This window comes from Nelumbo lutea, chromosome 4 (assembly GCF_056320005.1).
Source record: "Nelumbo lutea isolate HS-2025 chromosome 4, American lotus-T2T, whole genome shotgun sequence".
Classification (NCBI taxonomy): Eukaryota; Viridiplantae; Streptophyta; class Magnoliopsida; order Proteales; family Nelumbonaceae; genus Nelumbo; species Nelumbo lutea.
Genome location: NC_142687.1, coordinates 40,973,285 through 40,985,533, shown reverse-complemented (window position 1 = coordinate 40,985,533; position 12,249 = coordinate 40,973,285). Strand labels below are relative to the sequence as shown.

The 12,249-nt window shown below is 36.3% G+C and overlaps 1 protein-coding gene across 1 annotated transcript; it reads right to left on the bottom strand.

Annotated features, from left to right (window-relative positions):
• Positions 1-2,987: 2,987 nt before the first annotated feature.
• LOC148855385 (rhazimal reductase 1-like) lies at positions 2,988-4,351 on the bottom strand. Its single transcript, XM_088982806.1, has 4 exons — positions 3,978-4,351; positions 3,652-3,895; positions 3,374-3,553; positions 2,988-3,280 (listed from the first exon to the last, which is right to left on the bottom strand). Exons 1-4 carry the CDS (start codon positions 4,307-4,309, stop codon positions 3,053-3,055), a joined length of 984 nt encoding a protein of 327 aa, XP_088838932.1. The 5' UTR covers positions 4,310-4,351; the 3' UTR covers positions 2,988-3,052.
• Between the last annotated feature and the right edge of the window lie 7,898 nt (positions 4,352-12,249).

Genomic DNA, 12,249 nt, shown 5'->3' with positions numbered 1-12,249 from the left:
TCGGGATGACAATCATGTTTGGTTCAAGAAGATGATCGTTTTTCATTCAAAACGGGATGAAAATCTCTCCAGAAGCATGATTTTGAGAAGTGAAAAAAAATCACTTTTGAGAATTGTCAATTCTCCAGAAACACAATTCTCGCTATGGCTTTTTTAACACGAACATGTATGACTTTGTCACGTGAAAATGGGGGCTTTATGGTAATTCTCGTTAACCCTCAAAATAGCACTCGAAAAAACCCAATCCCCAATCCCATTTATGTTTTTCCCTTGTTCATATTGTTCTCAATGGCACTCTGTATCAATACCATCAGGGTTGTCATCTTCTTCGGCGCCTGTCGATCTCTTAGGTAAGAAGTCTCGGTAGTCTTCTATTTCTTCCCCTTTGTTTGTTCTACTCTCATTTGGACTTGGGCTTTTGTAGAACCAATTCTCTCCTACTTTCAAACTCTACGTTAATCTCTTAATTGTCCTAGGTGTGGACTCCATCGGTTCTCCATTATTTTTTGGTCTTTTCCGCTTTTGTTAGTAGATTTTTTTTTTTTTTCTGGTCAATGAAGCACAGTGATTTGATGAGTTGAGGGAATCCTTTCATTCTGAAATTTTTTTCTAAGCACAAAATGCACCTAATGGGCGGAAAAGAGGGATGGGTAGTCTTTTGGACCAAAGGTTCTTTTTGTTTTAACCATCCATATTAGCTGATCTCTATGGCTACAACCGATATTGGTGGTTCACTTATTGTTCCTCAGTTGTAATCTTTGTTTTGGAATGGTAGGTCTTTGTCTAACTGGTTGCCTAAACTTAAGTTCTAAACACTCTGTAGTTTCAACTTTCAACCCCACTTATTTATTAGAACTGACGTGGTTTTATGTATTATTCAACTAGAGAATTGATTTCAGGGAAAAGGGCAACGCCAACCTGATTCTGATTTTGAGAATTTCCAGAATTGATGCCAAATAAGCCCTTAATTTGTTAATGACAAACTTATTGTTATGTGCATTTGGTTTGGGTTTAGACTTTAGATGATTCTAACGTCATGAATTCTAATGGTTTTGCAAACTATGTTCAGGGCATTTTTGGCTTTGCAACTGTAGAACTTACTCTTAAACACCTTCAAGTAAATTTAAGATTTTAATGGCAGTCCATTATATCGATTCCAGTATTGACATATTCGGTAAATGCTTTTAGTATCACATCCTCCATTACCCCATATACGACGAATCTGATGGATGCCTCAGCCAACTAAAGGTGTTTAAAGTGTTGCCAGTGAACAAAGGGAATACTTGAGCAACCAAGTGGAATATACGAAGTATATAACCTCAGTGGCTTACCATGACAATTTCCAGAATGACATAATCCTCAAACTGAAGGTCTAATTCAGAAATGGAGATGACGATTTGTGATCCCGCCTGTCAATCTTTTCAAATTTGGTTTAAATCCCACAGCTTTTCTTTTCCAGTTAATTGTGATAAGAAGTCAACATCAATAGGCATGAAACAATTCTACTTTTCTCGAACGAAGCCCACTTCCCCAACCCGAACTTTATGCGGCTGTTTGGCATCATTGCCATTTCCTGGAGCAACAGCGCCATATCGGAAAAAACGGTGTCTCAGGAAATGGGCATTTGTTTGTTTCAAGCCATGCCTTGAAAATCGAGAAGCCATGACTTGGAGCAATACTTAATCTGGCATTTCCTAAAGCTGTAATAGGGCAGTGATGTGGCACTGGACAATGGATACCAGTGCTGAAAACGTTTCCTGGAGCATTGGTACCAAATAAAAAGAGTTGTTGCTCCAGGAAACATCTTACCTGACAGCAATAATTCCAAACAAAAATAAAGAAAACGGTGCTGCAACTGCAGCATCGATACCAAACATATACTATATTTTTTTGTTTCAGTGTTAGGGATGGCAATTTCCTCATCTCCATCGATGCTCAGCTTCTTTAACCCAATGGGTCAAGGATGGATATTGATAGGGATAGGGTGTGAACTTCTGCCACGATTCCAATTATATATATTAAATGTATACATATATAATATCATTTTATCAAAATATATTAAAGATATTTTTATATTTTAAAAAATTTCTTTTATTTTTATCTCTGACAGGAATCTAAATCAAAGACAAATTTATTTCAAAATCAGAATCGAAAACAGCAAATATAATCCCTGCCCTGAACCGGCCTTGTTGCCATACTTATTCAATGTCAATTGTCAACTGTCTTATGTTCTAAAATCGGACTGATTCGATGGAGGCTTTGGTTTTAAATTTTACTGGGTTTGACCCATAAAAGCCCGCTTTATTTATAGCATTTATTGCTGTATTAATTTTTCTACTTTGCTCAAAGTAGTAATAATTGTTGCATCCGTCTCTCTGAAGCTGCACTACAAGAGCTTTGATGCTTTTAGTTGGGATTGATGAATCTGACTTATAACAGCTTGCCCTCATTAATTAAACTGAACATCAAAATAAAAAGAAGCAAACGTCATGCATTGTTCTGTCGGAAAATTGAAACAACTTTATGCTTTCCAGTTTCCATGGGGCAAAGCTGACTCAAGATTGAAGAGTTGTATTGAAAAAATCAAACTGAGGGTTCCAAAGTTCAGTTTTTGTTTTATTCCTTCAAGGCAATAACCTAATGCTCTTTAATCTAAATACAAAACTTGCATTTCAATCCATTAAATCCATTTTCTTCATTTAAAAGGAAAAAAATAGGTCAACTGTTTTCCCTGTTAAATTTCAGAGTTGTGAGGGAAAAAGTCCTGGGTTCTATTAAAACAAGTCAGGCTTTGTCAATTGAAATGCTACAACAAGTTTGATATGTGTTAGATAAATAATGCTGTATTTGGTTTGATAAAAAATAAGAGAGAAACAGAAAGTTGAGAAAAAGTTAAGGAATTTCACAAAATTTGTGCAAAACTTTACCTGAACTTTACTTTCTGTTTCTCTCTTATGTTCTAACAAAACCAATGCAGAAAGAGAAAATTGACAAGAGAACTATTTATTTCACAAGTTTTCTTCTTGTTCATACTTGCAGGGAAGATCATATGTTACACTTCTCCATCCCAAAGTTCCTCTAGTGACTTGTATTGGCCGTTTAGAGAAACAAATGCTTCTCCTCTTAATCCTTTCTCTTGAGGAATTTTCTGGTTAATCTTTGTCAATTCTTCCTCGTTCAACTCCCAGTCGAAGATTTGAAGGTTCTCATTCATTCTGTCCTTGTTGAAGCTCTTCACAATGGGACTCACTCCCTGCTGATAAATCCACCTCAGTGAAACCTGTTAACATAATAGCATGTAAATAGAATGTTTGTCAATTTGAACATATGGTGGAAATGAACCAGTTGGGGAACTGTATTTATATTTCAATACCTGTGCAGGGCTCTTCCCCTTGGCCATGGCAATATCTTTCAGAAGTGGGTTGGTCAAGACCCTATGTGAACCCCATGGAGTTCCATTTGCTCCCAAAGGTGACCATGCAGCCACATAGATCCCTTTCTCTCTGCACAGGTCCCTCAGTTTGTTCTGTTGCCATGTAGGATTCATTTCTACCTGAAATTTTTGCATTTTCATCAGTTTCATCAGAACCCCATGATCATAGTTTGTCATTCATAGTCATTTGTCATCATGTGTATGCCAATGTGAAGTACCTGGTTCACTGCAGGGGGGACAGAGGCATGACCCAGAAGATCAGAGAGTTTCTTGCAAGAGAAGTTACTGACACCAATAGATTTGGCAAGGCCCAGACTATGACACTCCTCCATTGCTTCCCATGTCCCCTTCATATCGAAGAGGAGCATGTCTTCCTTTGCAAAACGGATAGGGTGAGCTTCATGTTTCACCCTTACAGGCCAATGAACGAGATAGAGGTCTACGTAGTCCAGCCCAAGTTTCCTATAAAAAAATCAAACAGTTAGCACATCAGAATGAACCTATAAATCTGATTAGTGCAAAAGTTCTAAGACCAATACAGAACTGAAGAGATGCCTTGAGGGCGGGGAAGACGAGATTGGGGTGGGCGTCGGTGCACCACAACTTGGTAGTAATGAAAAGATCGTCCCGGCCAGCGATCAGGCCTTGCTTGAGTGCCTCGGCTATGGCTAGGCCTAGAGCCTCTTCAGTCTGGTACAGGGAAGCAGTGTCAAAATGCCTGTAGCCAAGCTTGATGGCGTCAACGAAGATGGAGGAGAGAAGCCGATTGGAAGGGAGGGGGAGGGCTGCTGTTCCCAGGCCTAGCGCTGGCATCCTATGGCCAGAACTCAATACCACCTCCGGAACCATCTTTTTCTCCTCTTCCTGGTTTTCCATCTCCTGGAATTTTGATGCTCAGAAACAGAGACAGAGCCATTTATCTCTCTGGAGATCTAACATCACATTTATTATTGACTGCATGTGCCTTAAACTCTTATCAGTCTATTATCAGTATTAACCTTTGAAAATTAGCCACATGTCATGTTATAATAACTCCTAGTAGTATTTAATATATAGGGAAATTGTCTAAAACTCACCATAAGTTTTTAACATTTCCCTTAAATTCATCACAAATTTTCAAAATGTCTAAAATTCACCATAAGTTTTTATTTTCCAGAACTCACCTTCCCTTAGTGCACCATCAATGTTTCTTAACAGAGGTGTCTATATCAGCATAAATAACAATTTTCATGACCAAATTACCCTTGAGTGGCGAGTTAGAGGAAAAGTGGTCTTTTTCAGTTTTCAATTTTCTTGTTCTTTTGCATTTTTAGTATTTTGTTATAATTTCTGATGTTTGTTATAATTTATGCTTTTTTTTACATTTTCTATTTTTTACAATCTATAAATTTTCCTGTCTTTTTTGTTATTTATTAGTAATTTCTGTGTTTTTCTATCATTTTTGGTGTTTTTTCTACAATTTTTATTTTTTGATTTTGTTTTTAATTTCTATAGTTTCTATAATTTGAAATAAATTTTTTTATTTTATTTGCAATTTCTATATTTTTATGTATTTTATATTTGAAAATATTTTTTTGGCCTTTTTCTTTTTTTTTTCATGTTTAAATATTAAAATGGTAATATCTTTTGTATATATTTTATATTTTTCTATGAAGGTTAAAATGGTAATATATTTTGTATATGTTTTATATTTTTCTATGAAGGTTAAATGGTAATATATTAACACCCATTAGTCTATTTAACATCAAGTTAGTGAGTTGGTGAGTTTTAGACTTTTTGAAAAGTTGCGGGTGAATTTAAGAGAAATGCTGAAAACTCATGGTGAGTTTTAGACAATTTCCCTAATATATATAGATGAGTCAAATGGATACATTTCATATGATATATATTATTTAACAATGCTTTGAACCTTGAGCTCAGTTTGGAAGGAATACAAATACAAATATGCAGAGTACAAAATCTTATATTTTGTATATATTTACACTACATATTTGTATTTGTACTCCTTCCAAACTGAGCCTTGGTTTTTACAAGTCAGAATCTTCTCCCAACAAATAGGTTCAAACACCCTTCCAACATAATTGATACTGTACATCTCATAATAAATGGTGGGTGTCAGTCTCATGGTGAGATGTCATATTGAAAGGGTGTTGTAATGTGGAAATCGAATCTAAGGCCCCATTTGGTTCACGGGAATAGGGGTTTGGAATCGGAATGGGCTATTCTGATTCTAACTGTTTGGTTGGGTGGAATTGAAATCCCATTCCCATTCCTGCTGGAATGGCATTCCCCCATTTGAGGGAATGGCCATTACCTACCCCTCCCTTGGGAATGAAATCCCATTTATGCTGATTTTGATTACCATTCCCTTTTCCTGTCTGAGCCAAACAGACTATGGGAATGAACCATTTTTCTGATTCTGGAAGATTTCGATTCCAATTCCGATTCTGATTCCAATGACGAACCAAATGGATCCTAAGATTGATTTGGCTTTGCGAGATGTCTCTATTTGAAGAGTCTAGGCATTGTTTCGTGAAAAATTTTATATACCGTACTTTGAAAGGAAAAAAAAAAAAAATTTCTGGTAGTTAAAGCATCAATTGCCATTGGAGATTATGGAGGGAGCAGTTCATGATAGATTGATTGCTAAGTTACACAACAACTTTTGATATTCAGAAACAACTTCTAGGGCTGACAACGGGTTGACTTATCTTACCAAAGCACAACAAACTTCTATAATTGTGTTTGGTACCATTGACACTTCTATTTGCAACTTTTTGTGTTGTCAATACAAATATTTGAGAAATTGTGTCGCATCACATCAGATGATTATTTCCACTAAAAGAATATAAGCATTAGGCTAAGTGTTGGCATTTATAGCAGAAACATAACAATGGTACCCAATGTCGTATTAATAACTTAAAAAGCATTTGTGGTATAAAAAAAAAATATATATTCTCATAAAATTTATATTGACCAATCTAAAAGGTTGTAAGAAAATTCAGTGGTGGTAGAATTGAAGGGGATTCTCCACTTATCAAAAGACTGCTAAAAGGGAGGTCCCTATCCACCTCAAACAATAGCTTATGAGAATCAAACATATCCCCTATTTGCTCAACCACTCCCCATTCTCTCTTATCCTTATTCTTCAAAAATGAATTTTAAACTAAAGTTAATAATGATAATGAGGTTGAGAGATTTTAGGGCGTATTAACTTAGACTTAACTAAATGGGAGTCCTCAAGTGAGAAACCCAATGACCACCACATCGAAGGGCCACAACTTTATGGATCATGGGGACAAACCAGAAGCTTCTTGAGTCTGAACTAATGAGACTCAGTCGAAGATGGGGGAGGACAATTGGCCCAAAAGTATTGATTGCAAAAGATGGAAGGGGAGAATAAATCCTCAGAAGTCATTAAAAGGGAGGGATTGGGTCTCCAGTTGAACCTGCACCTCCACCAGCAAGAGAGAAATGGAGGAGGAGGGCCAGTAACCTAGAGTGATATAGAGAGGAGAAAGTGAGAGAGGGGTAGATTCTCTACAAGTGAATTTATATCTCAATTTGTTCTATATTGGAATTAACATGCTCATCCCAATAATATTTGTAATCTTATTTAGTATGTAATTTAGTAAGATATTAATGCCATGTGAATGACTTATAGGTATATATCCATTGGAATGCATTGAGTCTCGATTGTATAGGTATACAAGCATTAGAAATAATTATAAATTTAGGATTCATTTGGTTTGCAAGACTAGGGGGTTTGGAATCGGAATCCAACTGTTTGGTTTGGCAGATCTGAATATCATTTCCACTTTTTGTGGAATGACATTCTTCCATTTGAGAGAATGGCCATTGTCTCTCTCTCCCTTGGAAATGAGAATCCATTCTTGCTAATTCTGTTTTTAATTCCTGTCTTAATCAAACAGGTATGGAGAATAAATCATTCCAACTCCGGTAAATTTTGATTCCAATTTTGACTAAAACGAAATGGAACCTTGGTTAAAGATATAAATATATATTTGTTGAGTTGGGAAGCAAAAAGAAGGGGAAAATAAACGAATCACAAAGTCCAAAGAAGAATACACAATATCTTGTGAAATTCATTAATTTCAATACAATCGAATATGGTTTTAGGAAATAGAGTAGCTTTTATATCATCTAATTTGGGTAGATTAATGAATAGTAATATTTTGTAGCACAATTCAAAAATATTAATACATCTTTTAAACTATTCCTACTGTTTAGTGTAATGACACATGGTCTGTTTAGTTAATGACACATGGTAACTTTTCTGACAATTGCCGTTAAGTGCTAACCGAAGGAAACGAAATATCAAATTTGCCCTCTTCTTCCTCTTCCATGGAGCAAGGTTCGGCGGAAATTGGGACTAGGTTTTATTCAACAAAAATGGATTTTGTTCTTACTTTCTCTGTTTCTCAGTTTCTCTCGCTCTGACCTTCGACGATTTACAGTGAACTAAAGTGATCCACGACAATCGGCGACGGCAGTTTTGCAGCGGTGGCCCTCGGCTTCTCTGGTTCTCTCTCATTATCTCTGTTTCTCACGAAAACCATTTTCGTTCTTCTTTATCTATTTCTCAATTTCTCTCGCTCATACCTCCGACAATTTACTGAGAACTACGGTGACCCACGGCGACTGGCGACGACAATTTTGCAGCGGCAACCCTCAACTTCTCTGGTTCTCTCATTCTCTCTGTTTCTCAAGGAAACCATTTTCGTTCTTCTTTCTCTGTTTCTCAATTACTCTCGCTTAGACCTTCGATGATTTACGATGACCTACGTCAACCAGCGACCGGTGGTTTTGCAACGGTGACCCTCAGTTTCTCTAATTTTCTCTCGTTCTCTTTGTTTCTCACTCAAGCCGCCAAGCGGTTGAGGCTCCATCTACCTCCGACCTTTGATGACATTTAAAGACCTCCGGTAACCTACATCGACCTATGACGACTGACGATTTTGCAACGACAACGTACAGACCACAACGGTGACATACAGACTATTTATGAAATTTTTTTTCCTCTACTGGTGAATCTTTAATTGCAGCGGGGGTTTTAATCACCGGCGACCATACCACTACAGATCCACCGGCAGTTTTATTCCCCTTTCTCTTGACTATGACACCACCACACCACCATTACTGGTGGCGGTGAAAATGGAAGTGGTTCCATTTTCTCCCCTGTTTTGCCACCGCCGTTGGTTCGGGTTGCAGTCGCGGTAGCAACTTCCTTTCTCCCTCCTTCCTCTTCTTCTTTTTCTTTCTCTCCTTTCTCGCCACCGCTGTTGCAACTCGAACTAGCGGCGGTAGAAACTTCATTTCTCCCTCCTTCTTCCTCTTTTTTTTTTTTTTTTTTTTTTTTTTTTTCTGTTTCGCCACCGCCACTGCAACTCGAACCAGTGGCGGTAGCAACTTCCTCACTGGATAACAACTGGATCAGTACCAGCCAATCTGAGTACCTACATCAAAATTGCGGATGAGAGATGCTCAGATCTGGACTTGTCGAATCTGAGAGATACTCGGATCTATGCTCCTTCCACGATCTAGGCTTGCTGTTTAGATTTGGGCTTGCCGAACATTATTTTACTTTGCTTCTTAGACCCTTTTGGACTCAAGGGAAGTTGAGCTCAGATGAGCTTTGCGGACAATTTACAGATGATGACAATGGTGGTGACGGTGGAGAAACAAGGAGTGGAACGGTTGTTCACTGTAGTTGCCACCGGGGAGAGGGATGGTGAAGAAGAAGGGAGAGGGATAAAGGGAAAAATTGGGTTTTAAAAAGAATTCATACATCATGTAGTGTCACGTGGGATAGAACTAGTCAATTGACAAAAAATTTAAGGGTACAATAAGATAATAAATAAACAATAGAGGTACCATGTGTCATTATGCTAAACAATAGGGGTAGTTTAAGAGATTTAGCCATTCATGGTTAGATGCAAGAACATGATGAAGTTGTGGTTCAATTGACTAGGTAAAGATTCTTTCTTGGGATGCTACAAAAAAAAATTGCTAATATATGAGAAACTAGTTAAAACTAAGCCCCATTAAATGAATTTCTTCTTTTTCTTCTTCTTTTTCTTTCTACCTTTCCATCTTTCTATCTTTCTTTCTTTATTGTGTTTGTTTTCATCTTGATTTAGTGTCATTTAGAAATTAACATTTTTAATTATTTAATTTGTATTGCCTAATTATCGTTTAAGTGTTTTATATTTTGTTCATTTGTTTTCCCTCTATTTATTTCATTCGCCATTTTTTACATTAGATTTTGTTTGTTCTTATAGTTTTATTCTATTGTTCATTTGCTTGTAGAAACAAGTATTTCTCTTTGGAAATTTATGTCAACTTCTTATTTTTTATTTGATTCAAAGGAATCAGAATTACGAACAGAAAACAAGGCGAAACAAACCTACACCAAGAGAAAACTAGCAAGAAGACTAAGCACTGTTAGGACAACTATGCCAACTAGAGCAACCAACAATATTCTCCCATAAGAAAGAGCATAAGTCAACCGGCGTGAGTCTAGTCCATGTATTACCTAGGCAAATAAAATTAAAATTTAACATTGTGTGACCCAAATTTGCCAACTAGTTAGCTGCATGTTTGGTTTCTCTGAATACATGCTCAAAGGTGATTGTAAGTTAATGAGATCTGCACAATTCAAAATATTCATGGGTTTGTCATTCTAGGGAAAATCTTCTCGTCCTTGTGGATCATTAATAATAATGCTTGAATATCCTTCTATGATAATTTTTCTCCATGCTAACCTTGTTGCTATATGCATTGCTTCAAATGGTGCACATCCTTAATCCATATTAATCGACCATCTTCCAATATTTCTGTTGTGTATAACACTTGTTTATAGGGGTAGCCACGAGCCAAGCTTTTCACAAACAATTCGAGCTCGGCTGAGTCCAGTGAAGCTCACCTCGTGAGGCTCGCGAGCCTAATCAAGCCTAGTATAATAAATAAATAATTTTTATTATATATATATACATACATACATATACATATAAATATACATATATATATATAATAATTTTTATTATATATATATCAATAATATCTTATATTTATAATATTATTATTTTTATGTATAATAGTAAATGATTCTTATAATTCTTATTTTTTGTATGAAAAATAAAAAATATTTTTATATGTATAATTTTTATTTTTAGAGAGTTTGGCTTGCAGTCAAGCTTGATCCAAGCTGAGCTCGAGCTCAAGCTTGAGCCTAACACTATTTTTGCGAGTTGAGCTCGAATAACCAAGTTTTTGTCTCGGCTCAGTTTGAATTCACCCCTACTTGTCCATCCACATCCCAATATACAAATCCTACCACACATCTTTCATCTATGTATCCTTCCCTAAGCGTCAAAGTTGATTTTAACTTTTCTAGCTACAGGGGGCGCCAACAAACCTAGACAACTCTTGGGGGCTTTGTTGACTTTGAGCAACATCCAAAGAAAGGTGAAGAACATGGAATAATGAGTAGTTGTTCTTTCTATTAACATTGGAGGAATTTTTATTACCAAAGCCTTTACCATTTCTATTTTTTTTCCAACTAAACCACATTGTTATGCTTGCTAGTTCCAAAATGTTTTTCTTTTGGTTTTCCTTTACTTTTCTTAACTTTCTCCACCACTTGCCAACCTCATCTGTAGATTCTACGCTAGGTAAAGGTGGTTTAAAAAATCTATAGGTTTGATGTGCCAATCGACAGGTTAAGAAAATATGGTTAATTGTTTCTTTTTTTTCCCACAAAATGGAGAGTGAATAGCGATCTCCATCCCTCATCTTCTTAGGCTTGACTTGCTTAGTAGCTTTTTAGTTAGTAACAAAAATTTGAAAATTTTTATTTTTGGTGGGCATTTTAACCTCTATGTTTCTTTTGATGTTCATTGTCTCAGATTCCTATTAACTTCCTCTCCAATAAGGTTGTAAGCTGATCTGATCGTGAAAATTCCTTTTGGGTCTAGTCCCCATGCTAGGTCATCTTGTTTAGAAACAGAAGGGACAGGAATAATTCTGATTTCCCCATATATTTTCAAGAACAACATGAAGAAATTTATCTTTTATCCATTTATGTTCTCCTGGTCTATATAATTTGTAGAGATTCCCCACTACTAAGAGTTGGTGGGTTGACTAACTCAAAAAGGGGTCTTTCTCTAGTTCAATTATTCCTCTGGGTATTATTTTTTCACCATTTCCTTTTCTCCATGTTATTTGACACACATCTTTCTGACCCAAATGAGTATTTGAGTGTTGTTGGTGCTTTCTAATATGTCACTTTGACGAGATTTGATATTTCCTTTATCATAAAAGGAGTGTCAATTCTTATATTACCCGATTGAAGAGCATTGGTGTATTGCACAATGCATACTTTGATATCACAAGGCTATTATTGATTTTGGTCTTCATTTCATTGCATCCTTTGCTCTTCAATAAATAGGATACTCTATTGATAGAGCTAGTTGCCTGGATGATAGAAGGTCGATATGAAGTTACTCTATTTATCTCGGCTCCAATTTTATTGCCTAGAGTTTCAAAAAGCAAGATACAATTGCTCTTTCTAGCATTAAGTCTGAGTTTAGAGTGTTGACAATTCAATTACTGAAATTATTTTGGTTTAACCTCTTCTCATAGATTTGGGCTATTCTGCATTTCCTCAAATGGCATGGTGTGATAACAATGGGACCACTTATTTGGTTATCAATCCCATTTTTCATGTTCAAATTAAGCATGTTGAAATCGATTTCCACATCCTTCAGGACCTCTCTACCTGCACTCAATGTTTG

Excerpts from the sequence above, each read along its gene's own strand:
- LOC148855385 (XM_088982806.1), bottom strand. The coding sequence starts at position 4,309 with ATGGAAAACCAGGAAGAGGAGAAAAAGATGGTTCCGGAGGTGGTATTG. Across the intron at positions 3,554-3,651 it reads TCCCCCCTGCAGTGAACCAG|GTAGAAATGAATCCTACATG; the intron begins GTACTTCACATT and ends CAAAAATTTCAG. Across the intron at positions 3,281-3,373 it reads AGGGGAAGAGCCCTGCACAG|GTTTCACTGAGGTGGATTTA; the intron begins GTATTGAAATAT and ends TTATGTTAACAG.